This window comes from Artibeus jamaicensis, unplaced genomic scaffold, assembly GCF_021234435.1.
Source record: "Artibeus jamaicensis isolate MK-2021 breed Jamaican fruit bat unplaced genomic scaffold, CSHL_Jam_final contig_685, whole genome shotgun sequence".
Lineage (NCBI taxonomy): Eukaryota > Metazoa > Chordata > Mammalia > Chiroptera > Phyllostomidae > Artibeus > Artibeus jamaicensis.
Genome location: NW_026521924.1, coordinates 19,644,113 through 19,663,869, shown reverse-complemented (window position 1 = coordinate 19,663,869; position 19,757 = coordinate 19,644,113). Strand labels below are relative to the sequence as shown.

At 54.3% G+C, this 19,757-nt stretch overlaps 1 protein-coding gene and 1 pseudogene across 3 annotated transcripts in view; one reads left to right on the top strand and one right to left on the bottom strand.

Annotated features, from left to right (window-relative positions):
• The window catches only part of SRC (SRC proto-oncogene, non-receptor tyrosine kinase), a 54,096-nt gene that overhangs the window by 8,612 nt on the left and 25,727 nt on the right, over positions 1-19,757 (bottom strand). For 2 of the 3 annotated variants that reach the window (XM_037164500.2, XM_037164502.2), the window contains 5 exons: positions 12,025-12,191; positions 10,738-10,995; positions 8,845-8,944; positions 1,428-1,526; positions 1,149-1,252 (listed from right to left, as the gene is read on the bottom strand). In XM_037164500.2, the coding sequence (XP_037020395.1) occupies positions 1,149-1,252; positions 1,428-1,526; positions 8,845-8,944; positions 10,738-10,987 (553 nt within the window). In that variant the 5' untranslated portion in view covers positions 10,988-10,995; positions 12,025-12,191. The remainder of the gene's footprint in view (positions 1-1,148; positions 1,253-1,427; positions 1,527-8,844; positions 8,945-10,737; positions 10,996-12,024; positions 12,192-19,757) is intronic. The other variant, XM_037164501.2, reaches the window with a different exon arrangement.
• On the top strand, positions 18,026-18,336 carry LOC119063250 (ATP synthase subunit g, mitochondrial-like; annotated as a pseudogene).

The window sequence follows — 19,757 nt, the reverse complement described above, 5'->3', positions numbered from 1 at the left end:
CCCCAGAGGCGAAGCAGTGGGGGCAGAAGCTCCAGGGAACAGAGAAAGCCTTTCTTGGGAGGCAGCGCACAGGTGGCGTGCTAGAAGCCCAGTCCCTGTGGCCCACAGACCCCTCTGGACAGTCCTCAGGTAGGGGTTAAAAATCTGTGTAAAAAAGGGGAAAGGAGGGCCAGAGGGGGAAAGGAGCTAGGCATTAGGTCCCCCAGCAGTCAGGCACCGAGCTGGGACTGGAACCAGCACGCAGGTCCCTAAAGCTGCCGGGGGCAACCGTGACTTTCTGCAGATGGCCCAGGCCCTGTACACAAAGCAGCCACAGGCCTGACCCTGAGGTCAAGCCCTAACCATCCCTGCACACATGCAGGCCTGCCTGTGACCCGTGGTTGCACCGAATATGCAACAGTAAAGGTACACACTTCCCAGGCCCCCAGGAGTGAGGACGCACCCACGACCATTCACTGCCACACAGCAACAAACAGGCAGGTCCAATCCCACATGTACACACAGGCCTGGATTCACACATGGAGTGCACAGCTACATGGCCGCTCATAAATGCACATGTGTGACATGCATGATCTGCTTTCCCATCTCCCACTGAGCCCCAGGCCCGCAGGAAGTGGCCCAGCTTCGTTGCCATGGTGACGGGGCGCCTGCAACCCACTTGCAGAGGGGCTGGAGAGAAAGCGGTGATATGGGTGATACCTACACATTCTCGGGCCAGGGGAAGGGACAAAAGAACAGGGGCTACGACTGGGGGGAAGGGGTCCCTGGGACAAAGCCAGATCCCAGGACCCAGTCCAGCCCCAGAGGCCCTTGTAGAAGGGGAAGAAGAGAGGCCATTGGATAAGCACCCAACCTGGGAACAAGCCTTTTGCTGTGTGGCCTTCAGTCCTCCTGACGACCTGTGCCCACTCCTCATGTGAGCAAACTGAGGCCCAAGAGGCTAAATGTCCTCTTTTGCTGCACCTCTGGCCACACGAGATAACTTAGTGCTCCTTAGATGCACCTCTGCGCCCTTGACCCTGCTATTTTCTCTGCCTGGAAGGTCCTTCCACCTCGCTCCATACACCAAACTCCTATTCATTCCGCCACACCCCGCTCAAACAGCCCACAGAAAGACAGTCCCCGCTGGCCTGCGGGAGTGCTCGTACCTTTCGTGGTCTCGCTCTCTCGCACCAGGAAGGTCCCCCTTGGGTTCTCTGTATTGAGCAGTAACCGTTCTGACTCCCGTCTCGTGATTTTGCCAAAGTACCACCTGGGGCAGGAGGGAGGAGGCTGGTATTGGTGGCCCAGGTTCCTGTCCACACACAGTGCCTCTCCCTGGGATGCGGCCGGAGCCCTGGGCAGCCAAACCTCCCACCCCGGCCCCGGAGAGAAGCTCTGAACTGACAGCGAGGGTGAGCAAGCAGGAGGCCAGCGCCCATACTCACTCCTCAGCCTGGATGGAGTCGGAGGGCGCCACGTAGTTGCTGGGGATGTAGCCCGTCTGCCCCGTGCTGAGCGAGTGGGCCAGCCACCAGTCTCCCTCTCTGAATGGGGGAGAGGGAGGGAACAAAGGACAGGGAGTCATCAGCAGTGGGCCCTGGAGCCCGCCGTCCTCTGGGGTGCTGTGCGGGAGCCCTGGAGGCCGAGTGGAGCACAGGGAGCCGTGGGATGGGGCACTCACAGCCTGCCAGGCCGCGCCGGCCTGGCACTCTTCCTCTCCCTGGCCCAGATGCCTGCTGGCCGAAGCTGACTCGGATGGCCTTTGTCCAGGGCTGTGGCAGGACTGACCTGGGTTGGCCTGAGGCCTGAATTCACAGGGACAGAGTCCTGGGACGGGAAGTCATCTTGCTTCCCTTCAGAGAGACCAAGCCGTCTGAAGATGCCAAGAGTTGCCGTGGGAGTGAGGTAGGGGGGTCCTTGCCTCTGAGCAGCAAGCAAGTTTCAACAGGAGAGAAGGTTCCTGCCCGAGACGGATGTCAAATCAGACCTTCAAAGCTTCCCCAAGCCCTGAGATTCGGAAGCCCGATCCTGGGAGCTGGTGAGACCTGGGTGGAGGCAGGGGCAGCCCTTTGGGGGCTCGGTGACACTCCATGCGCCCAACCCTGCAAACTAGAACAGCGCTTGCCTCTGTCACAAATCACAGGTCACACCTGAAGGCTCCTTGGCTGAAAACTACAGGCCTCCACTTGCAGCTTGCCCATGTATGGGGGAAACTGAGGCCAGAGGGGGCTGGGACTTGCCCAAAATCACACAGCACATCATGTTGGAGGGTGGCTAAGGTGGCAGAGCCCCAGTGCCCAGGGCGCTTTTATACTAATTGCCCCACCAGGAGGAAGAGGAGACGGGGGCAGGGCAGAGGGCGCTCCCCGCGCTGTTGGGTTCCCCGGGCCTGGGTGGGAGCGGGCGGGGGTGAAGTACCTTTGCAGCCATCTGAATGTGAACCAGGTCTGGCTGGAGCGGGGGTCCAGAGACACAGAGGAGAGAGGAGAAAGCGAGAGCCCAACAGGAAAGAAGAGGCAGAGATGGGGGTGGTGAGAGGGGGAGGCAGAAAGAGTGAGGGACAGAGCAGGACAGCCAGGCGGTGCTGGGGGTGGGGGACAGGGTGGCAGCCACAGAGGCCTCACACATCCAAAGCAACCAAAGGGAACAGGGAAAGGGTCCATGAGGAACACAGGGGCCATGGGAAGGGCTGCCTGGGAAATGGGGTCCAGTTCCACCCATTCCTCCAGTGTAGATGGGAAGACTGAGGCCAGAGAAGCTAAGGCCTCCGCTCAAGGTCACACAGCCAGGCCCAGGCTCCTGGCTGCCAGATAAGAAGGGCTGAGGGCTCGCTGAGCTTCCAATCCAAGGATGCCTGTGGACCTCACTACAACCCTGAGAAGACACGCAGCAAGCAAGATGTGCTCCCCTCCCCATCGCCAAGCCCAGAGAGGGAAAGGCACTTGCCAACAGCCACACAGCTTGGATTTGATCCTGCACCCCAGCTCCTGGCTCTTCTGAATTTCCCCTCACATCCTTCAGCCCATTTTGAAGGTGGAGAAGTTGAAACCAGGAGACTATGAGGCTAGTGGAGCTCTCCAAGGATCTGGGAGAGTGTAAGTGAGCACCCAGACTGGGGCGTAGCTGTGGGAAGGGGGTGGGGGGTGAGGCTGAACCAGAGTGGGTAGGGTCCTTCTGGATGGACTGAGGCAAAGGCAGTGTGATGGAGGCTGAGTGGCTGAGACTGCTGCACCGTCACTGACACACCTTTGAGCAGGGACACAGTTCACGTGGCAGTTTCTGCAGGAGAGGGGGCAGGGCCCACCTGCAGGAACGGAGCCCTCACCTGCCCAGGACCTCCATCCAACTCCTGTCGTGCACCTACCCGGGGTGTCCCCACTCGTCTGTCCCATTTTACTCTCAAGGCCACCCTGAGAGGGAACAAGGCAGGCCTCAGCCTCCCAGTTAGAAAACCATGGCTCAGAGATGTTGAGGGACCAGCCCAAGGACACACAGCACCCAGGCTGGAGTAACGCAGCACTTTCTTTGTAGAGTTGGGGAAATTAAGGCACAAAGAGGGGCTGAGACTTGCCCAAAGCTACAAAGCAAGGGAACAGCTGAGATCTTCCCGTCCAAAGCTTTCATTTCACCAACGGGGAGGAATAAGGCACAGAAGGGACAGTGATTTGCCCACAGCCGTACGGCAAATCGCTGGCAGAGCAAGAGTGAGAACCAGGGCCCTTGAGTGCCCACAGCCACATGCAGCAGGCCTCCAGGACTCCTGCAGCCTCCCCAGGCCCACAGGGGCTCAGAGACCCTGGGGGAAGCCAGGGGCAGACGGAGGAGGCGGCAGCGGGGCTGGGGGCAGGGCCCTGGGCCGAGATCTGGGTCAGAGGGTACAAAACAACACAGCTTGACAAAGCCAGAGTCTGTAAGCTGACCAGCCTCTAGGGAGTCCCCAGCCACCAACTCAGAGTGGCAAACCAGCAGAGCCTGTGCCCAGAGGCCGGCCAAGTAGGGCCCCCAGAAGCCATGGGGGTTCAGCTCTGCGGACACTACCCAGACTTTGGCCAGCACAGCCACCAGCTCCCTGACGTCAGCCCATACTGAGTGTGGGCTCCCAGCCCGGTCTGGGACTTCTAGTTCACAAGGGCGGGGAGGGTGGCGCACCACGATCTCACTAAAGGACTCGAGGTCCAGCTTTGGAGAGGCGTCTGAGAGATTGAGAGCCAGAGTCGGCCACCTCAGGCATCCTGCCAGGTCACCAAGTGCAAGCTATGTGACCTTGGCCCTGCCTTGGTTTCCTCATCTGTAGGATGGTGATACCCATGCCTCCCTCTGAGGGTATAAAATACCCTCGGCACAGAGCCTGGCCCACAGTAGGTGCTCAATGTGTATGAACCTGGCATAGTAGGAACTCAATGTATAATATCTCGATTTGGCTGAAAAAAAAAGAAAAACAACTGAATCTGTATCTCAATAGTGCTTCTCTCCCACTCTCCAAAAAGTATTTTTAGTCCATCTCCAATAAGGATTTGCTGTGTGACCTTGGGCAAGTACCCTACCCTCTCTGGGTCTCGATTTCCTCATCTTTAAAAAGGAAATTATACTTTTTATTTCCCTTTTCATAGAATCTCCCTCCCAGCAATGTGAATCAGTCAGTATCAAGCCAGCTTCAGCTTCAGGCCCACGAATTACTACAATTATCATCTGAGCCTCAGTTTACCCACCCGTGAGATGGAGCCTGCAAGCACCATCTTCCCAAGACTATGGTCTGGGAGTCTCAAACCTTCCGCAGGTGGCAGCCAAGGGACACCAACCCAAGTCAGCTCAGGAGCGACAGCAGGTTAATCTAGGCACCTGCCCCGGGCCTCGTCCTTATCCGATGGGTAAGGAAAAGGGAGAAGGAAGAGTAAGACATTCCCTGCCTGACCCCTCCTCACCTTCCCGCCTGTGGCCAGAGGAGTAAGCCCTGGACCAGACGTCCCCAACCTACGATGCTGTATTCCAACTGCCATTCACAAGCTGTGTGACCTTAGGCTGCTGGCCCCACCTGTCTGAGCTTCAGGACCCTCTTTTTGGACCCTAACCTTTTAACGGGCTGGGCAGGTATGCAGATCAGGGATGTGGCAGCTTTGGAACTAGAAAGTTACACACACCCATTTGGGTGCTTACACACCAGTCCGAGAAGCATGGTGGGGATGGCAGGCAGGCTTGGGCAGCTCGGCATGGCCCACTGGGGCAAGTTTCTGAGCCCTGAGGCCTGGGCACGTGGCACGTGGCACATGGGAGAGGGCAGGGTGAGGCCAGGGCAGGCGGAGTACGGAGGGCAGGAAGGTATCCCTTGCAAGGTGGCAGAGGTTAGTGCCTGCTGGAGAGCTCCCGCAAAGAAGCTGCTGGAATCTGGGTGGGAAGAAGGGGCAGTTCAGGGAGCAACCCAGAGTCAGACCCAGAAGGCCCCAGGAGACTCAAACACCAGGGCCAGGGCTCGGGACAGTCAGGCATCGGGCCCCAGAGGGCTTTCTCAAGCCGGGGGCCACAGAGTCCCCAGCATGCCAGGACTCAGGGCCGTATAGCATAAAGATTCGGGGGCAGGGTCTCAAGCCTATTGGGAAGACCCCGACCCAGTCAACCCTGGCCAGACCCCAGTGGCAAACGGGCTCATCCCTCAGCTCTCCAGCGCCCTGACACCCAGCCCAGCTGTAGGTTAGACTCAGGCAGTCCCTCCCTCACTGGGGCAGTGCAGGGTTAGGGCAGTGGCTCAGGGGTTAGACAATAATGAGCTCAAAGCAATACCGACGGAAGGGCATGTGGGTGGGGTACGAGACATGAACACCTCACATTCGGATGGCCCAGCTTCCAATAAGCAACCCCCACCCCCACACCCCCAGTCCCTTTGTCTCTCCTCCTTTTCTAAGGCCAACCCCGCACTGACACCACCTAACTTCTCGGGCAAAGGGGCCGCTGAGCACTGCGGTGAGAGGAGGGGCTCTCGATTCACCCCCCCCTCCAGTCAAACAGAGCACCTCACTGCCGCCCAGGGCTGCCAACCGATGGGACTCCATTGGGGGGGGGGGCAAACACCCCCGCCTCGGGACAGAGGAAGCAAAGGGGTAGACAGAAGGAGGAGTGAGGGCAACTCTCAAACTCCGGGTGAAAGAGGAAGAATCAGCTTCCAGCCTTCCCTGCAGGCGCCCCTGTGCTCAGTCTTTGGCCCAGCCTGACCCGCCCTTCCCACGGTTGCTGGCTGAGACTCCCCCCAGTACTTCTGAGCCTGCAGCCTGATGTACCCTCCCCTGCAGGGGCCCTTCCTCCTGGCTGCTCTGCACCCCAGCCGAGCCCACCCCCACAAGGGCGGTGGGTCATGCCTACCCCTCCCACCTCTGCCACCACTGGCTGTGGGACCTCGAGCAAGTCACTTCACCTCTCTGGGCCTCAGTTTCCTCATTTATAAAATGGAGCAAAGATGAGTTTCCACTTCCCAGGGCTGTGGTGAAGTGCAAAGAAAACGATGCAACGCAAGGCGCTCAGCTCGAAACCTGGCTCACACACAAAGCACAATGAACGGTGGTGTTTTGTTACTGTTCATTCACATTGTTCACCTGCACCACTGGGGTGCCCCCCACGTGCTGAGCGACAAGTGATGGGGGACCCAGACTGTGGCAGACCTGGGAGCAGCCCTCGAGGTGCTCCCACCCCAGGGCGAAGGGGGCAGGTGCAGACAGCCCAGACGGCCCAAAGACTGGACTGACATCAGGCCAGGGACACGTGAGGGGGCGGGACATTGGGAAAGCCCCTCCCCCAGGAGAGCAGCTCCAGTCGGGGAGAGGGCTGCTGCTGGAGTTCCAGCCCTGGCTTGGCTGCTTGGTAGCTGTGTGACCTTGGGCAAGGGCCTTCACATCTCTGCCTCAGTTTCTTCATTTGTAAAATGGAGAGAGCCCCTCCCCGCATCACTACAGCACTGGCGGGGTTGCTGCTGAGTAAATCCGAGGGCAGAGGTTACAGATGCCTGGCACGGCACCTGGCACCTCTCTTCCCTTTTGCCTCCCAAAGAAGGGAGCCCCCAGCTGCATCTGGAGGGATGAACAGGAGTGCGCCAGGCAGAGGTGGGACACAGGGCATTTCAGGCAGAGGGGACAGCATGCACAAGGGCAGGGAGGCGTGAACACACCCAGAGAGGTTGGAGATGTCCAGCTCCTTAGCCGGGCCTTCGAGGACACTCACGGACCCATTCTGCTCTATCCTCTAGAACCTTCTGCCCCTTCCGAATGGCCCCAAAGGCACCCAGCCCCCTCCAGCACGGCACCCTCTGTGAGGGAATGCCTTCTACCACCTCCACAGCCACGTGACTTCACTGTTCTTCCTCCAAGACCTGCTCGAACCTCCCAGTCCCTGTGGTCACCACCACAGGGGGACACACAGCAGAGGCCCAAATGCCTGGGCTGGCCCTGGCCCCACCCTCTGCCTGCCACTTGGCTCAGCCTGGGACTGGCTCCTGGCCACACTCTGGCTCCAGGAAGGCATGGACCAGGCCTTCCCCACCCGGACCCGCTGGGCCAGCACTGGACCGTGCATGCGGCTGGCACTTAAGGTGGGCTGATGGGTCGGAATGAAAGGCAGGTGAGTTAGAAGGACAGCCAGGAGGAGGGGTGACAGAAAACGACAGGTGACGGGAGGACCCTCCCCATTCTCAGCCTGGGGGGAAGGGCAGGACCTGGTTAAACTGGTTGGGGGCGGTGAGGACATAAGCTGGGGAGCTGGAGCAGGCAGCCAAGGGAGCCAGAGACCACAGGCAGGGCCACGGCCACATGCAGACAGCAGCCCCAGCCCCACCCCCACTGGCAAAGCGCCCCACCCAGCCCACCCACGAAGTATGTACACACCTGACATCCACCTTCCTCCTAAGGGCCAGCGAGAGAGAAGCAGAGAAAGGAAGAAGCTGAGAGGGCTGGAGGAAGCAAGCGCGGGCAGGAATTGGGGGAGGGGTCCCCAAGCTGCAGGGGGAGGGGAGGGCACAGCAAGCGCTGCCAAAGGCAGCAATGCAGCAGGTGCAGGCTCTGTCCCGCCCTGTTGGCACTCCTGCATGAGCAAGCCCCACCCAGCCCGCCCTGACACCCTCTGCTGGCTTCCACCCCTGGGCATATGACCCCCCATGACAGGTGCTGCGCCTTGCTCCCACTGCACCCCACACAGGGAAAGAAGGGGGCAGGAGAAGGACCCCCACCCCATGGCTGGAGTCCCATCCACCCCTCCCCTGTCCGCGGAGGCCTCAGAGTCTGGCACGGGCTCCCATAGGCCACTGTGGCTTTAGGATGCCCCATCCCAAGGCTGGGGTCCCTGGAGGTGACCCAGACATCCACTGGGGAGTCCTGCCCTCCACATCCGGTCCTGCCATCTCACCCAAATGCCCAATCCTGACAATCTCCCACCGGGGTCCCAACACGGGCTCCTAGCCCTCCCAGTGTGGGCTCCTGTCCCCACAGCTGGACGCTCTGGCTCACTCGGCTGCTCTACGCTCTCCGGCCCCAGGTCACTGAAGAGGGCACCTCTGTGGGCACTGCCTCCAGTTTCAGGCTGTACTTTTTGTAGTCCTGGGTCAGGGCCCAGTTCTGCCCTGACCACATGCCCCTCTGCAGCCTGGGACCTGGGCTGCTGCGCCCTGTTGACCAGTTACTGAGCCCAGGTCCCCGTCCCAGGCACCCTCCCGGAGCCCCACGCACCACCACTTGCCTCATCATCACTCCCACAGGCCCCGGGGCAGCTCCCTGGCCCTCAGCCAGCCTTGGGCTTGGCCCTGCCGCCCTTCATGCTCAGAAGCATCTCTGGCCCAAGACTGGGGCCAAGGGATGGGGTCTCCAGGGACGAGAGGGAAGGGGCACTCACGTGTTGTTGACAATCTGCAGCCGCTCCCCTTTCTTGAAGGACAGGTCAGTCTCTGTCCGTGACTCATAGTCATAGAGGGCCACAAAGGTGGTCACTCCACCTGCAGAGAGGGAGGGGCATATCAGAATGGCAGAGACCACAGCTGCGGAGACGGGTGGACAAAAGGATCCTGTGCCCCAGGGAGCGGGGGACTGGTCTCCCACAGGACGTCACAGCCCAGCCCAGAGGCACAGTCACAGTCAGAGCAGGTGGCCTCTGCACATGTGCGACTGCGCCCCTGTGTCTGAGCGCCCCGGTGAGGGCGGGCAGGAGGCAGGTGCAGCTGTTCAGGCCCGACTGTCCCCCTGGGCTCTGGGTGATGCTGGCTTCTCAGTCTCATTTCTGTCTTCCCCACACAACCAGATGCCCCCCCCAGCGGGCATCTTTGTTTTGTCCCCAGAGCCTGACATGCTGAAGGTGCTCCTGAAACAACTGTGGGGTGAATGAACCGGTGAGTGGCGGAAGCCGCCCCAGAGGGGGCTGCTCTACTTCTCTCTCTGGGAGCTTCCGTGTGTCTGGGGAGAGTCTAGCAGCAGGCACCTGTCCCCTCAAAGTGGCCCTCTCTGTCCCCTGTTTTAATTACAACCTCCATCCCCCATCTGCCAAAACCCCCTCCCTGCCACTCTGTTCCTACCTTCTAACGCCCTGCACACTCACACGCCCGGCTTTGCTTCTCTCCCCTGCGGGGGTTTGGTCCACTCCACACCCCTGCTGTGCCCTCGGACCAGAGCCCTGGCACACAGCAGAGGTTCAGCAAATGTCTTCCGGACAAACGAGTGGGTGTGTTTGTGGGTTTGTTGTCTCCCTTGGGCATGTGTCTCTGTCCCAGGGGCCCATAAGCATCGTCCTTGTGTCTTTGTGTTTCTGTGTTCTCATTGCACATGTGAGTTGTGCCCGTGAGTCTGTGGGTATCCGTGAGCACGTTTCCTAAGCATATATCTGCCTCCTGTGTCTTTGAAGGGCCCCAGACTATATGTGTGTCTTCATCCGGGATCACGAGCCTACATGTGTACACGTGCTTACATCTGTGCGCATCTGCGCTGGGCATGTGTCTGTGCCTAGGGAGGGTGTATCCCTGTGTCCCTGAGTGCGTCTCTGTGTGCAAGGTCTGTGTGTGTCTACCACAATCTCCAGCTAAGCATATGTACATGTCTTGCATGGGTGTATTTTCATGAGTTGCAGCTTCTATGTGTGTAGCCATGCATGTGTGGCTCCCTGTGACTGTGTTGGGTGAGGGTACAGCTGTTTTTGTGAGTGTCCTGTGTCTGTGTGTCTCCAGGACCACATACATCTGCCTCTTTCTAAGCATCCCTTCCCTGGGCTGCTGTACCCTCAAAGTACCAGCAGAGGGCGCAGGGGCACACCTCAGCAACAGGAGGGCCTCTGCAAAGTTTTGGTTCTTCCTCCCAACACCCCCCCACCCCGCCCCCGCCGTACGCCACCTCCCCCACAACACCCCTGCCCTTCCCGGCCCCTTTTGCCACACACCAGCCACCTGTCCTGACCTGTCTCTCTGGACTGACCAGGGCAAAGAGCAAATCCTCCAACCTGGTCCCTGTGCTGCCCTGAGCAGCCCCCTGGCCCTCCAGGTCTGCTTCCCCCTATAGTCCTTTATCTCCTCACCCCTTTAAACTCTGCATCTGATGTAAAGCCTTTCCCACCCACAGCCTCCAGGAAACTCCCAAGAGTCCCCAAGGCCAAGTAACCCATAGACTCTTCCCCTTCAGTGAGCAAAAGAAACAGCAGCCCCGAAAGGGAGTGTTGCTGCCCCAGGACACCCAGCCCTCCCGGCAGCCTGGGCCCAGCCAGGAAGAACAAAGGCGTCCTGGAACATTCTCTCCCAGGCCCACTGACCAGCCAGGGGCCCCGCCCTCTGCGGGGAGGTGACTGTGTCTGAGGAGTTGAAGCCTCCGAACAGCTTGGGCTCCGCGGCCGCAGGGAAGGCTGTGTTGGGGCCTCGGTGGCCGTCAGCAGAGGCCGGCTTGCTGGGCGTCTGGGAGGTGGGGAAGGCACCCCCGCTGCCGCCACCATGGGTGTTCTCAGCAGGCTCCAGGCTTCGGCGCCGTTGGCTGGCGTCCTTGGGCTTGCTCTTGTTGCTGCCCATGGTCCTGGCTAGAGAAGAGAGAGGATTTGGGGGTGAAAAGGGGGCTCTGGGAGCCAGCTGGGCTGCCTGGGCCCCTTAGACAGCCTCCACCCTGACCCATTCTACAGACAGGGAATCTGAGGCCCAAAGAGGGTTACTAACCTCTTTGGGTAAGTTAGCTTTACAGAGCCTCGGTTTCTTCATTCGTAAAATGGGAATAATCATGTCATCACCCATAAAACGCTTCCTTGGTACAGGACCAAGTGCAAAAGTAACCTCATAATCAGAAGCTCTAGCCTCTCCCACATCCCTCTGAGTCACTTCTTCTGACTCTTATGGGCAGGGACAGTATCTGAGTCATGTCTATATCCCAGGCAATTAGCAGATAGGAGAGGGCTCATTGAGGGTTTGTTGAGTGAATACATGACTAAATGAAATTGTTAACACCAGGCAGAACGGTGTGAAAAGTTGCAACCAAGTTAGGAATACAGCAGGCAGCTGAAAAGAGAGATGGGTGGGAACTCACCCCAGCCCCAGGGCCTTTGCACATGCTGTCCCTTCTGCCTGCATGCTCCTCTGTGACCACTTCACCAGGGTAACTCATGCCTCCCTCGGTTGTCAGTTCATAAGTCATCTCCTTGGGAAGTGTTCTCCAAATCTTTCACTGGTTTAAGTCTCTGTGACTTTTGTGCCTCTCCTTAGTAACACACGACCCACTTTTCATTTAATTTGTATTTGTGCAATTATATTTGATTTGATTATTGTATTGTATTTGATTATTGTCATGGGCTTTTCGTTTCTCTAGTACCTAGCACAGACTGTGGCACATAGTAGGTGCTGGATAAACAGCTGAATGAAGAGATTTCTGAGCCAGAAATCTGGCATGTCCAGAGATCAGGAAGCACAGAAAACCAAGCTGCAAACTCCCGAGTGATGCCCACTGCCCTGCCCTGCCCTTCCACCTCCCACTCCCCCAACCACAGGTCCTCGCTGGCCCCAACTCCCACCGCCCCTCCCTGCTCCGTCATCTTGGCAACCCTGATGGGTCATCACCTCACCTGGTGGAAGACAGGGGCTGTCCCAGAAGGACCTGGGAGGCAGCCTGGGGTCTCAGCAAACACCAGGTGCAGAGTCAGGGGTCGTGGACTAGAGTCCCTGCTTCACCTCTTCCCACTGCGGGACCCTAGGCAAGTCGCTTCCCCTCTCTGGGCCTCAGCGTCCTCATCTGCAAAGCCGCGATAAAGCAAACTCTCAGGGCCACTGTGAGCGTGTGATCAGAAAGAGAAGTCACTGTGACTCGCAGGTCATGATCTATCAGGCTCTGATGCTGGCAGGCCTGATGACAAGAGCTTCCAGACCCGAAATCTCCTTTCACCCTCCCAAAGCAGGTTATGAGTGTGAGCAGGGATGGACAGGGCCTGGGCTGTTAAGGGGGGGGGGGGGGGGGTCTGAAACCAGACTCCCCAGCTCAGATCCTGGCTCTGCCCCCATCAGCTGTGTGACCTCAGACAAACGACCTAACGTTCCTCTGCTCCCCATTTCTTCCTCTGAATGTGGCGGGGTCACTGTGATAACCAATTAAGGCAAAGTACAGTGCTGGGAACCCGGAAGGTCACTCTACCAAGTCAGCTTTCACTGATCTTGTGTGGCTCTAGACACGTGGCTGAGTGGGCTCCGGCTGTTCTCCAGGGGTGCTGCAGGCCCCAGAGTCAGTCCCAAATTTCCTCTGGAACCCATGAATGGGGAAAAGCCCCCTTGACTGGTCAGGGCCACAGGCAGGTTGGTAGCCCAGCTCTGTGACCCCACTCTCTGTATAAACCTCAGCCAGTCCCTGCACCCTCTGGGCTACACAATGGGGTTGTGGCCTGATGCTCCCTAGGGTCCATCCAGTTCAGAGAATGTAGGGCTGGGGAGGCCCTGGGGAGACCTGCTCAATAGCCCAAAGGATCACCAGTGCCTCCCGAGGGACCAGGGGCCTGAGGACAGGAATGGACAATTTCTATGGCAAGCCAATCCAATGAGGTCATGATGCCCATCAGCACTCATATGGTTGGTGTCCTGTGGGACTTACGACCTGGTTCCTTGCATTCCCAGCCTTGATGGAGGCTGAGTCCCAAGCAGCCTACCCCCAGCCCACTTTCTCCCTGGCACAGCATTTGCAGGGCCCACTGTGCAGATGGCCTCTGTCAGTCACTGTGGTGGGACACAGAGAGGGGCTGGCCAGGCCCTGTCTCATGCCCCAACAGGGGGCTTGTTTGTGGGACTTTGAGAGAAAATTAAATTTGCAAAGATATGAATGAGGAACTTTTTAAGAGCCCAGATTTTCTTTACAATGAACTAAATTGTGAAGAGTGAGCCCCCTGTCACTGGAGGTAACCAAGAACAGGAGCTAGGGTACTTGGCTAATGTGCTGTGGGGCAAGACAGAGAGTCAGCACTGGACCTTGGAGGCTCTTCCAGCACCAGCTTAATGTATGTTCCCTCTTGAAAGGGGGCAAAGGGAAAAGAGAGCTCCTGGTCCCTGAGCTCTTACACTAACCAAGAAGACCACTCTCCACGGGAGCATCAGACAAAGTATAAGAGGCCTTTCAAAGCCTGGCAAAGGTGGTCCAGGGCCCCTTATTGCCACGCTGGCAGGTTTGTGGGGCTTGGTTTCTTGTGGGGGGGGGGGGTTGGGCTTTGTGGTCGATTCTAATTATACAAGTAACACATGTCTGTGGAGAGGCAGGCAGGTGGAGGTTAAGAGCCGGCACCCTGTCGCAGACTACCTGTGTTTGAATCCCTGTCCACCACCATGGTGCGGGGCCCTGAGCCTCAGGCTGCTCCTCTGGTGCCGGAGGTCGCAGCAGTGCCACACCACAGGGCTGCAGGAGAGTCAGTGAGGCAAGTGCACGGATCACGGTTTCTTTCTGGGATCCCATGAAGGTGGGACTGTAAACTAGTGCCCTGGGCCATAAACTCCCTGCAGGCAGGGCCAGAGCCATCCATCTCCATATACCCGGTGACCAGCAAGGCCCCTACAAGGCAACCTGGAAATATCTGCTGAATAGATAAAAGATGGAAGAGCGCAGACACCTGATTGGCATCCTGCTTTGCTCCTGCAACCTCACATTGTAGAGAACGAGTATCATATTCAAACCCTCCCAGAGCCCGCACCCTATGCTGGTCCCTGCTACAAGCACCTGGCAAATACTGACTCATTGCATCCCCGAAACAACGTAGGGGGCAGACGCTAATTGTGTCCCTATTTTACTGATGAGAAAATTGAGGCACAGAGAGCTTGAGGGACTTGCCTGAGATCACACAGCAAGGGTGCGAGTGAAAAGAAGTGAGAGCAGGAAAATACAGTGGCCAGCAGGAATCGGGGGTTGCTCATGGGGTCCAGAGGAGGAACTCATGGGCCTCACCTGCTGCCCTCGGGACCCCTCTCTCATGGAACAGCCAGACGCCCTTGGCAGACAGCACCATGAGTGGGTAGGCCAGTCAGCCTAAAGAAAGCTGGAAGCACTCCTAAAGAAAGCTGGAAGTTTTGGGCTTCTGACAAAGCAGAGAGTGGTTGAGGGACAAGCGCATTTGGGGTGGGATCCAGTCCCTGCAGGGCCGCTACCATGCTGTGAGACCTTGGGAGAGAGCCTGTCCTCCTGGGCTTCTGTCTCCTTTCTCAGGGCAGGACCCCGTCTCAGGGCCCAAACGCCTAGTCACCATGAGTTGCTCATTTGAGAATGGCCAAGCCCACATCTCTCCCGCCACTTGCACACTCCAAGGCAGAAATAGACCCTGGGGGCCCCAGGGGAAGTGGTAGGGGCTCCATACTGGGGTGCCTGAGGTTTCAAGAGGAAGGCAGTCCCTTTCCTCTGGGGAGCTGCTTCCAACCACAAGCTCCAGACAGAGGGCCTGAGCTCTCGCTACCCAGGAGAGGTGCGAGGATGCAGCCCTACAGCGTGGCCCCCTCCATGTCCCCAGTGCTTCATGCTCAGCGGGTCCCAACCTGACCTGGCATCTCTCCCTAAGGCTGCCCCTCCCCCTGCCCACATCACTGTCAGGGCTTGTTTCCCATCCTCCCCCTATCTTTGTCAAATGCATCCTCTCCCACTCTATCTCCATCCCTGCAGGCCGGGCCCCCCTCATCCTGGCCTGGGGGGCGGGCAGGGGTGGGCCCTCCGGTGTACCCTCCTCCCAGCAGGGCATCTCTGTAAACCACACAGACAACTCCGCACAGTCAGAGCTGCTGCCACCTCGCCCACAGGCCCCTGCAGAGGGCGCCACGCTGGCTCTCACCTCCTGGCCTTTGCACAGGCTGTTCTCCTCCCCAACCCACACTGCTCCAGGCACACAGGTGCTCACAACATCCAGAAGAGTCCAGAAAAAACTGCTGTTTAGTCATGCCACGCCCACTCCCTCCTTCCTGACTCTGAAGAACATCACTTCCACCTCTTCTGAGGGTGGAAGAGAGGCCAGGAGCTTAGGAGTTAAGAATAAGGACTCCAGTCAGGCCTGGGTTTCAGTCCTGGCTCTACTACTTACTAGCTAAATCTTTAGACAAATCACTTCACCTCTCAGTTTCCTTATCTTTAAAATGGGGATACAAAGAAACCTGACGTCTGAGAATTAAGTGACACCTGAGAATTAAGCGACAGAGTCCGTGTGCAGAGGGCACAGAATAAGTGCTCAATAAACAAGGCACAATGTTGCTTTTACCATCACAGGCAATAAAAGCAACAATACAAGAGGAAGCAGAGGTTGGGTAGCAAAGCCTTGAATGCCGAGCATAGAGCTGAGAACTTGACAAGCAGTCAATACTGAACTGTCCTGACAGCACAGTGAAGTGGGAACTAGAACTGAACCCCCTTTGTAGATGGGACTAAGGTTCAGAGAAGGCAGAACTTTGCCTGAGGCCACACAGCAGGTCAGTGCAGCAGAAACAGGATGCTCAAGGTTCAGGAGATGGTGTCACATCGCACCTCTGGTGGCCCAGTCAGTGTGCTGACAGACCCCAGTGCCCTAGGCACCTCCCCCACCCCACCGCCATCGCCATCCATGCTGCTGGACCCTGCAGGGAAGAAGCATCATGAAGGAGTCATGGCCTGTAGCCAGAATGCTAGAGTCAGAGGCCAGCTTGCCATTTCCTAGCCATGCAGCCCACAGAGGGCTTCAGTGTACCTCTTATCCAAGACTGTGCGTAACTGTTTCTAGGTGACTAGCCATGTCATGGGGGAAACATGAGCTACAAAGTGCCTGGTACATAGGAATTGCTCAATGAGTATTAGCTATTACCATCATTATGCTGGAGTTTTTTCAGACCCCACTCCCTTTTCTAATCACTCTTATGATTAGGCAAAGACTTCCAAAATTCCTACTATGTGCCAAGCCTTGTGTATGATCCTGGAGAGATGGTCTGGAGGAGTTGCTAGGAGCCCAGGCCTACAAAAGCCACCTGACAGGGGAAGAGTCCAGAAAAGACGAGCATGTCCACCAAGTCACCTTACTCTAAGATACTTGCCAATGCAATGAGCTAAGAAAAAGAAATGGAAGAAATAAAATGGAATTAGAAAAGAGAAGGCATTATCATTTTCAGGTGTTATCAATATAGATCTGGGAAATACAAGAGAATCTTCTACAAAACTATTCAAGAAGAAGTTTGGATAGTAAAGTGGTAGGAAAGCAAAAGGCAATATCCAAAAATCAACAATGTATTTATATACCAACAGCAATCAGAAAATAAAATGAAAAAAAGCCTAGCCCTATAAAAATATTAGTTCTTCCTAAATCAATCTAAAAATTGATATCAATAAAACCCTTACAGAATTTTTTTAAACTAGGAAACTCATTTTTAAAGTTTATAAGCAAAGGTATGTGAGTAGCCATGAAAATCCTAGGAAGAAGAGAAATGAGAGAGAAATAGCCAAATCGGATAGTAAAAATTACTGTAAAATCACAGTACTTAGAACTGTGTGACAGACACACAAAAATTGACAAATCAAAGGAACAGTAGAGAAGGCCCAAAAAATTGGCCCAAAGAAATAGGAAATTAACATATAATAAAAGCAGCATTTCATTCCAGTGAGAAAAAGACAGGCTATTTTTAAAATAGAGTTGGGAACCAATGATCTACCATCAGGAAATGAATAGAGTTGTACCTCAGTCTCACTCCATATGCCTGTAAATTCCAAATCAATCCATTCTGAGTCCCGCAAAAACAAAAACATAAAGCTCTAAAAAGGGGACAGGAGAATAAATTTTCTAATCTCAGGCTGGGAAAAGCATTTCCACACATGGCACAAAATATCAGAATCATTCTTAAAATGATAAATCCATCTGTGTAAAAATCTAAAATGTCTGTGTGGCTCAATAAACATCATAAATTCGAAAGACAAACAACAAACTAGGAAAAATATTTGTAACTCATTAAACAGGAAGGTTTTTTTTCCCCTTAATATATATGGAGCTCCTATAAAATAAGAAAAATAACTACAGACAGCAGAAACCAAATGACTGAAACATATGACAAGATGCTCGACCATACTTGTAAGGTTAATGCACATTAAAACTACACAAGCTACCCAATCACATCAGACTACACATTCTTTCAAGTGCAAATGGCCCAGGATAGACCATATACTAAGCCATAAAAGAAGCCTCAATAAATTCTGGAGTGAAATCATACACAGTATATTAATGACCGCAAAGGAATGAATTAATAAGTTAATAACAAATAAATTCTAGAAATTATAAATATGTGAAAATTAATAAATTCCTCAGTAACCAATGAATCTAAGGAGAAGTCACCAGAAAAAAGTAGAAAATACTCTGAGATGAATGAAAATGAAGACACAACATATCAAAATGTACGGGATGCAATAAAGGAAAACTGAAGGGAAATTTATAGTTGTACAAGCCTATATTGGAAAAAGGAGAACGTCTCAAATCAGTAATATATCCTTCCACTTTAAGACAATAGCAAAAGAATTAGAGTGTCATCCCGACAAGCCAAGGTTGTAGGTTCAATCCCTGGTCAGGACACATACAAGAATCAGCCAAAGAGAATCTCCACCCTTGAACTATGGCCCAGTTTGTCCGCCACCTTGCACTGAAGGCCCCCACACTTTAAACACTGCTAGACTTACTCAAAGCCTCAAATGGCCACATTTTGGCCCTATGTCGAGGTTGAGCTGATTCTTCCAACCCCTGCTGAGACCCCCACAGCTATGCGGAGCTTGTGAAAAGAGAGTCCCCAGCGCTCGAACTGGTAGCTTCCAACAGCTCACACTTGAGGAAGCTCTGCTGAACAGCTTGGTAGCCACTGAGGTGTGGGTGTGGTTTTACGTCCGCGAGAGCACGGGCAAGTGGGGCATCACTGGCTGTAATGTTTGAAGACCAGTCAGCCATCTGTTTCATTCTGGTTTATGATTTGAATGTTCTTGGACCATGAGTGATCAGAATAGTATTTGAATTTTAAAAAGATATGTCAAAAAAAAAAAAGAATTAACCAAAGAATGTATAACAAGTGGAACAACAAATCCACATTTCTCTTTCTCTCTTTCTCTCTCTCTCTGTCTCTCTCTAAATAGCAATCAACCAATAAAAGACACTGGCAAAAGAAGAGCAAACAAATCCTAAAGCAGAACTTCTGGCCAAGATGGAGGTGTAGGTAGATATATTTTGCTTCCCCACACAACTAAAAGAAGGACAACAACAAATTTAAAACCATAAAAGAACCAGAACTGCCAGAAAATCGAACTGTATGGAAGTCCAACAACCAAAGAGTTAAAGAAGAAACATTCATCCAGACTGATGTGCAGAGACAAAGAAACATGGCCCCAATGAAAGAACAGATCAAAACTACAGAAAAAGAAGTGACGAGGAGGTGAACTCCGCATCTGAATTCTATCAGATGCAGAGCTCAAAACACTGGTAATCAGGATGCTCACAGAAATGATTGAGCACAGTTGCAAAATAGAAGTGAAGGCTATACAAAGTGAAATAAAGAAAAATATACAGGGAACCAACAGTGACAGGAAGGAAACCGGGACTCAAATCAATGGCTTGGAACAGAAGGAAGAAATAGACATTCATCCAGAACAGAATGAAGAAACAAGATACAAAAAATGAGAAGTGTAGGAAACTCTGGGACAACTTTATACATTCTAATATCCGAATCATAGGGGTGCCAGAAGAGCAAGAAATTGAAAACTTAATCGAAAAAAATAATGAAGGAAAACTTCCCCAATCTGGCAAAGAAAATAGACTTCCAGGAAGTCCAAGAAGTGCCAAGAGTCTCGGAGAAATTGGATCCAAGGAAGCACACACCAAGACACACCATAATCACATTACCCAAGATTAAAGATAAGGAGAGAATCTTAAAAGCAACAAGAGAAAAGGAGACAGTTACCTACAAAGGAGTACCCATAAGGCTATCAGCTGATTTCTCAAAAGAAACCTTACAGACAAAAAGGGGCTGGAAAGAAGGATTCCAAGTCATGAAAGTCAAGGACCTGCATCCAAGGTTACTCTACCCAACAAAGCTATCAGTTAGAATGGAAGGGCAGATACAGTGCTTCCCAGATAAGGTCAAGTTGAAGGAGTTCATCATCACCAAGCCCTTATTATATGAAATGTTAAAGGGACTTATCTAAGATAAAAGAAGATCATCAAAAATATGAACAGTAAAATGACAACAAACTCACAACTATCAAAAACTGAATCTAAAAAACAAAAACAAAACAATCTAAGCAAACAACTAGAACAGGAGCAGAATCCCAGAAATGGAGATCCTTTCTGGTGGGTTATCAGCA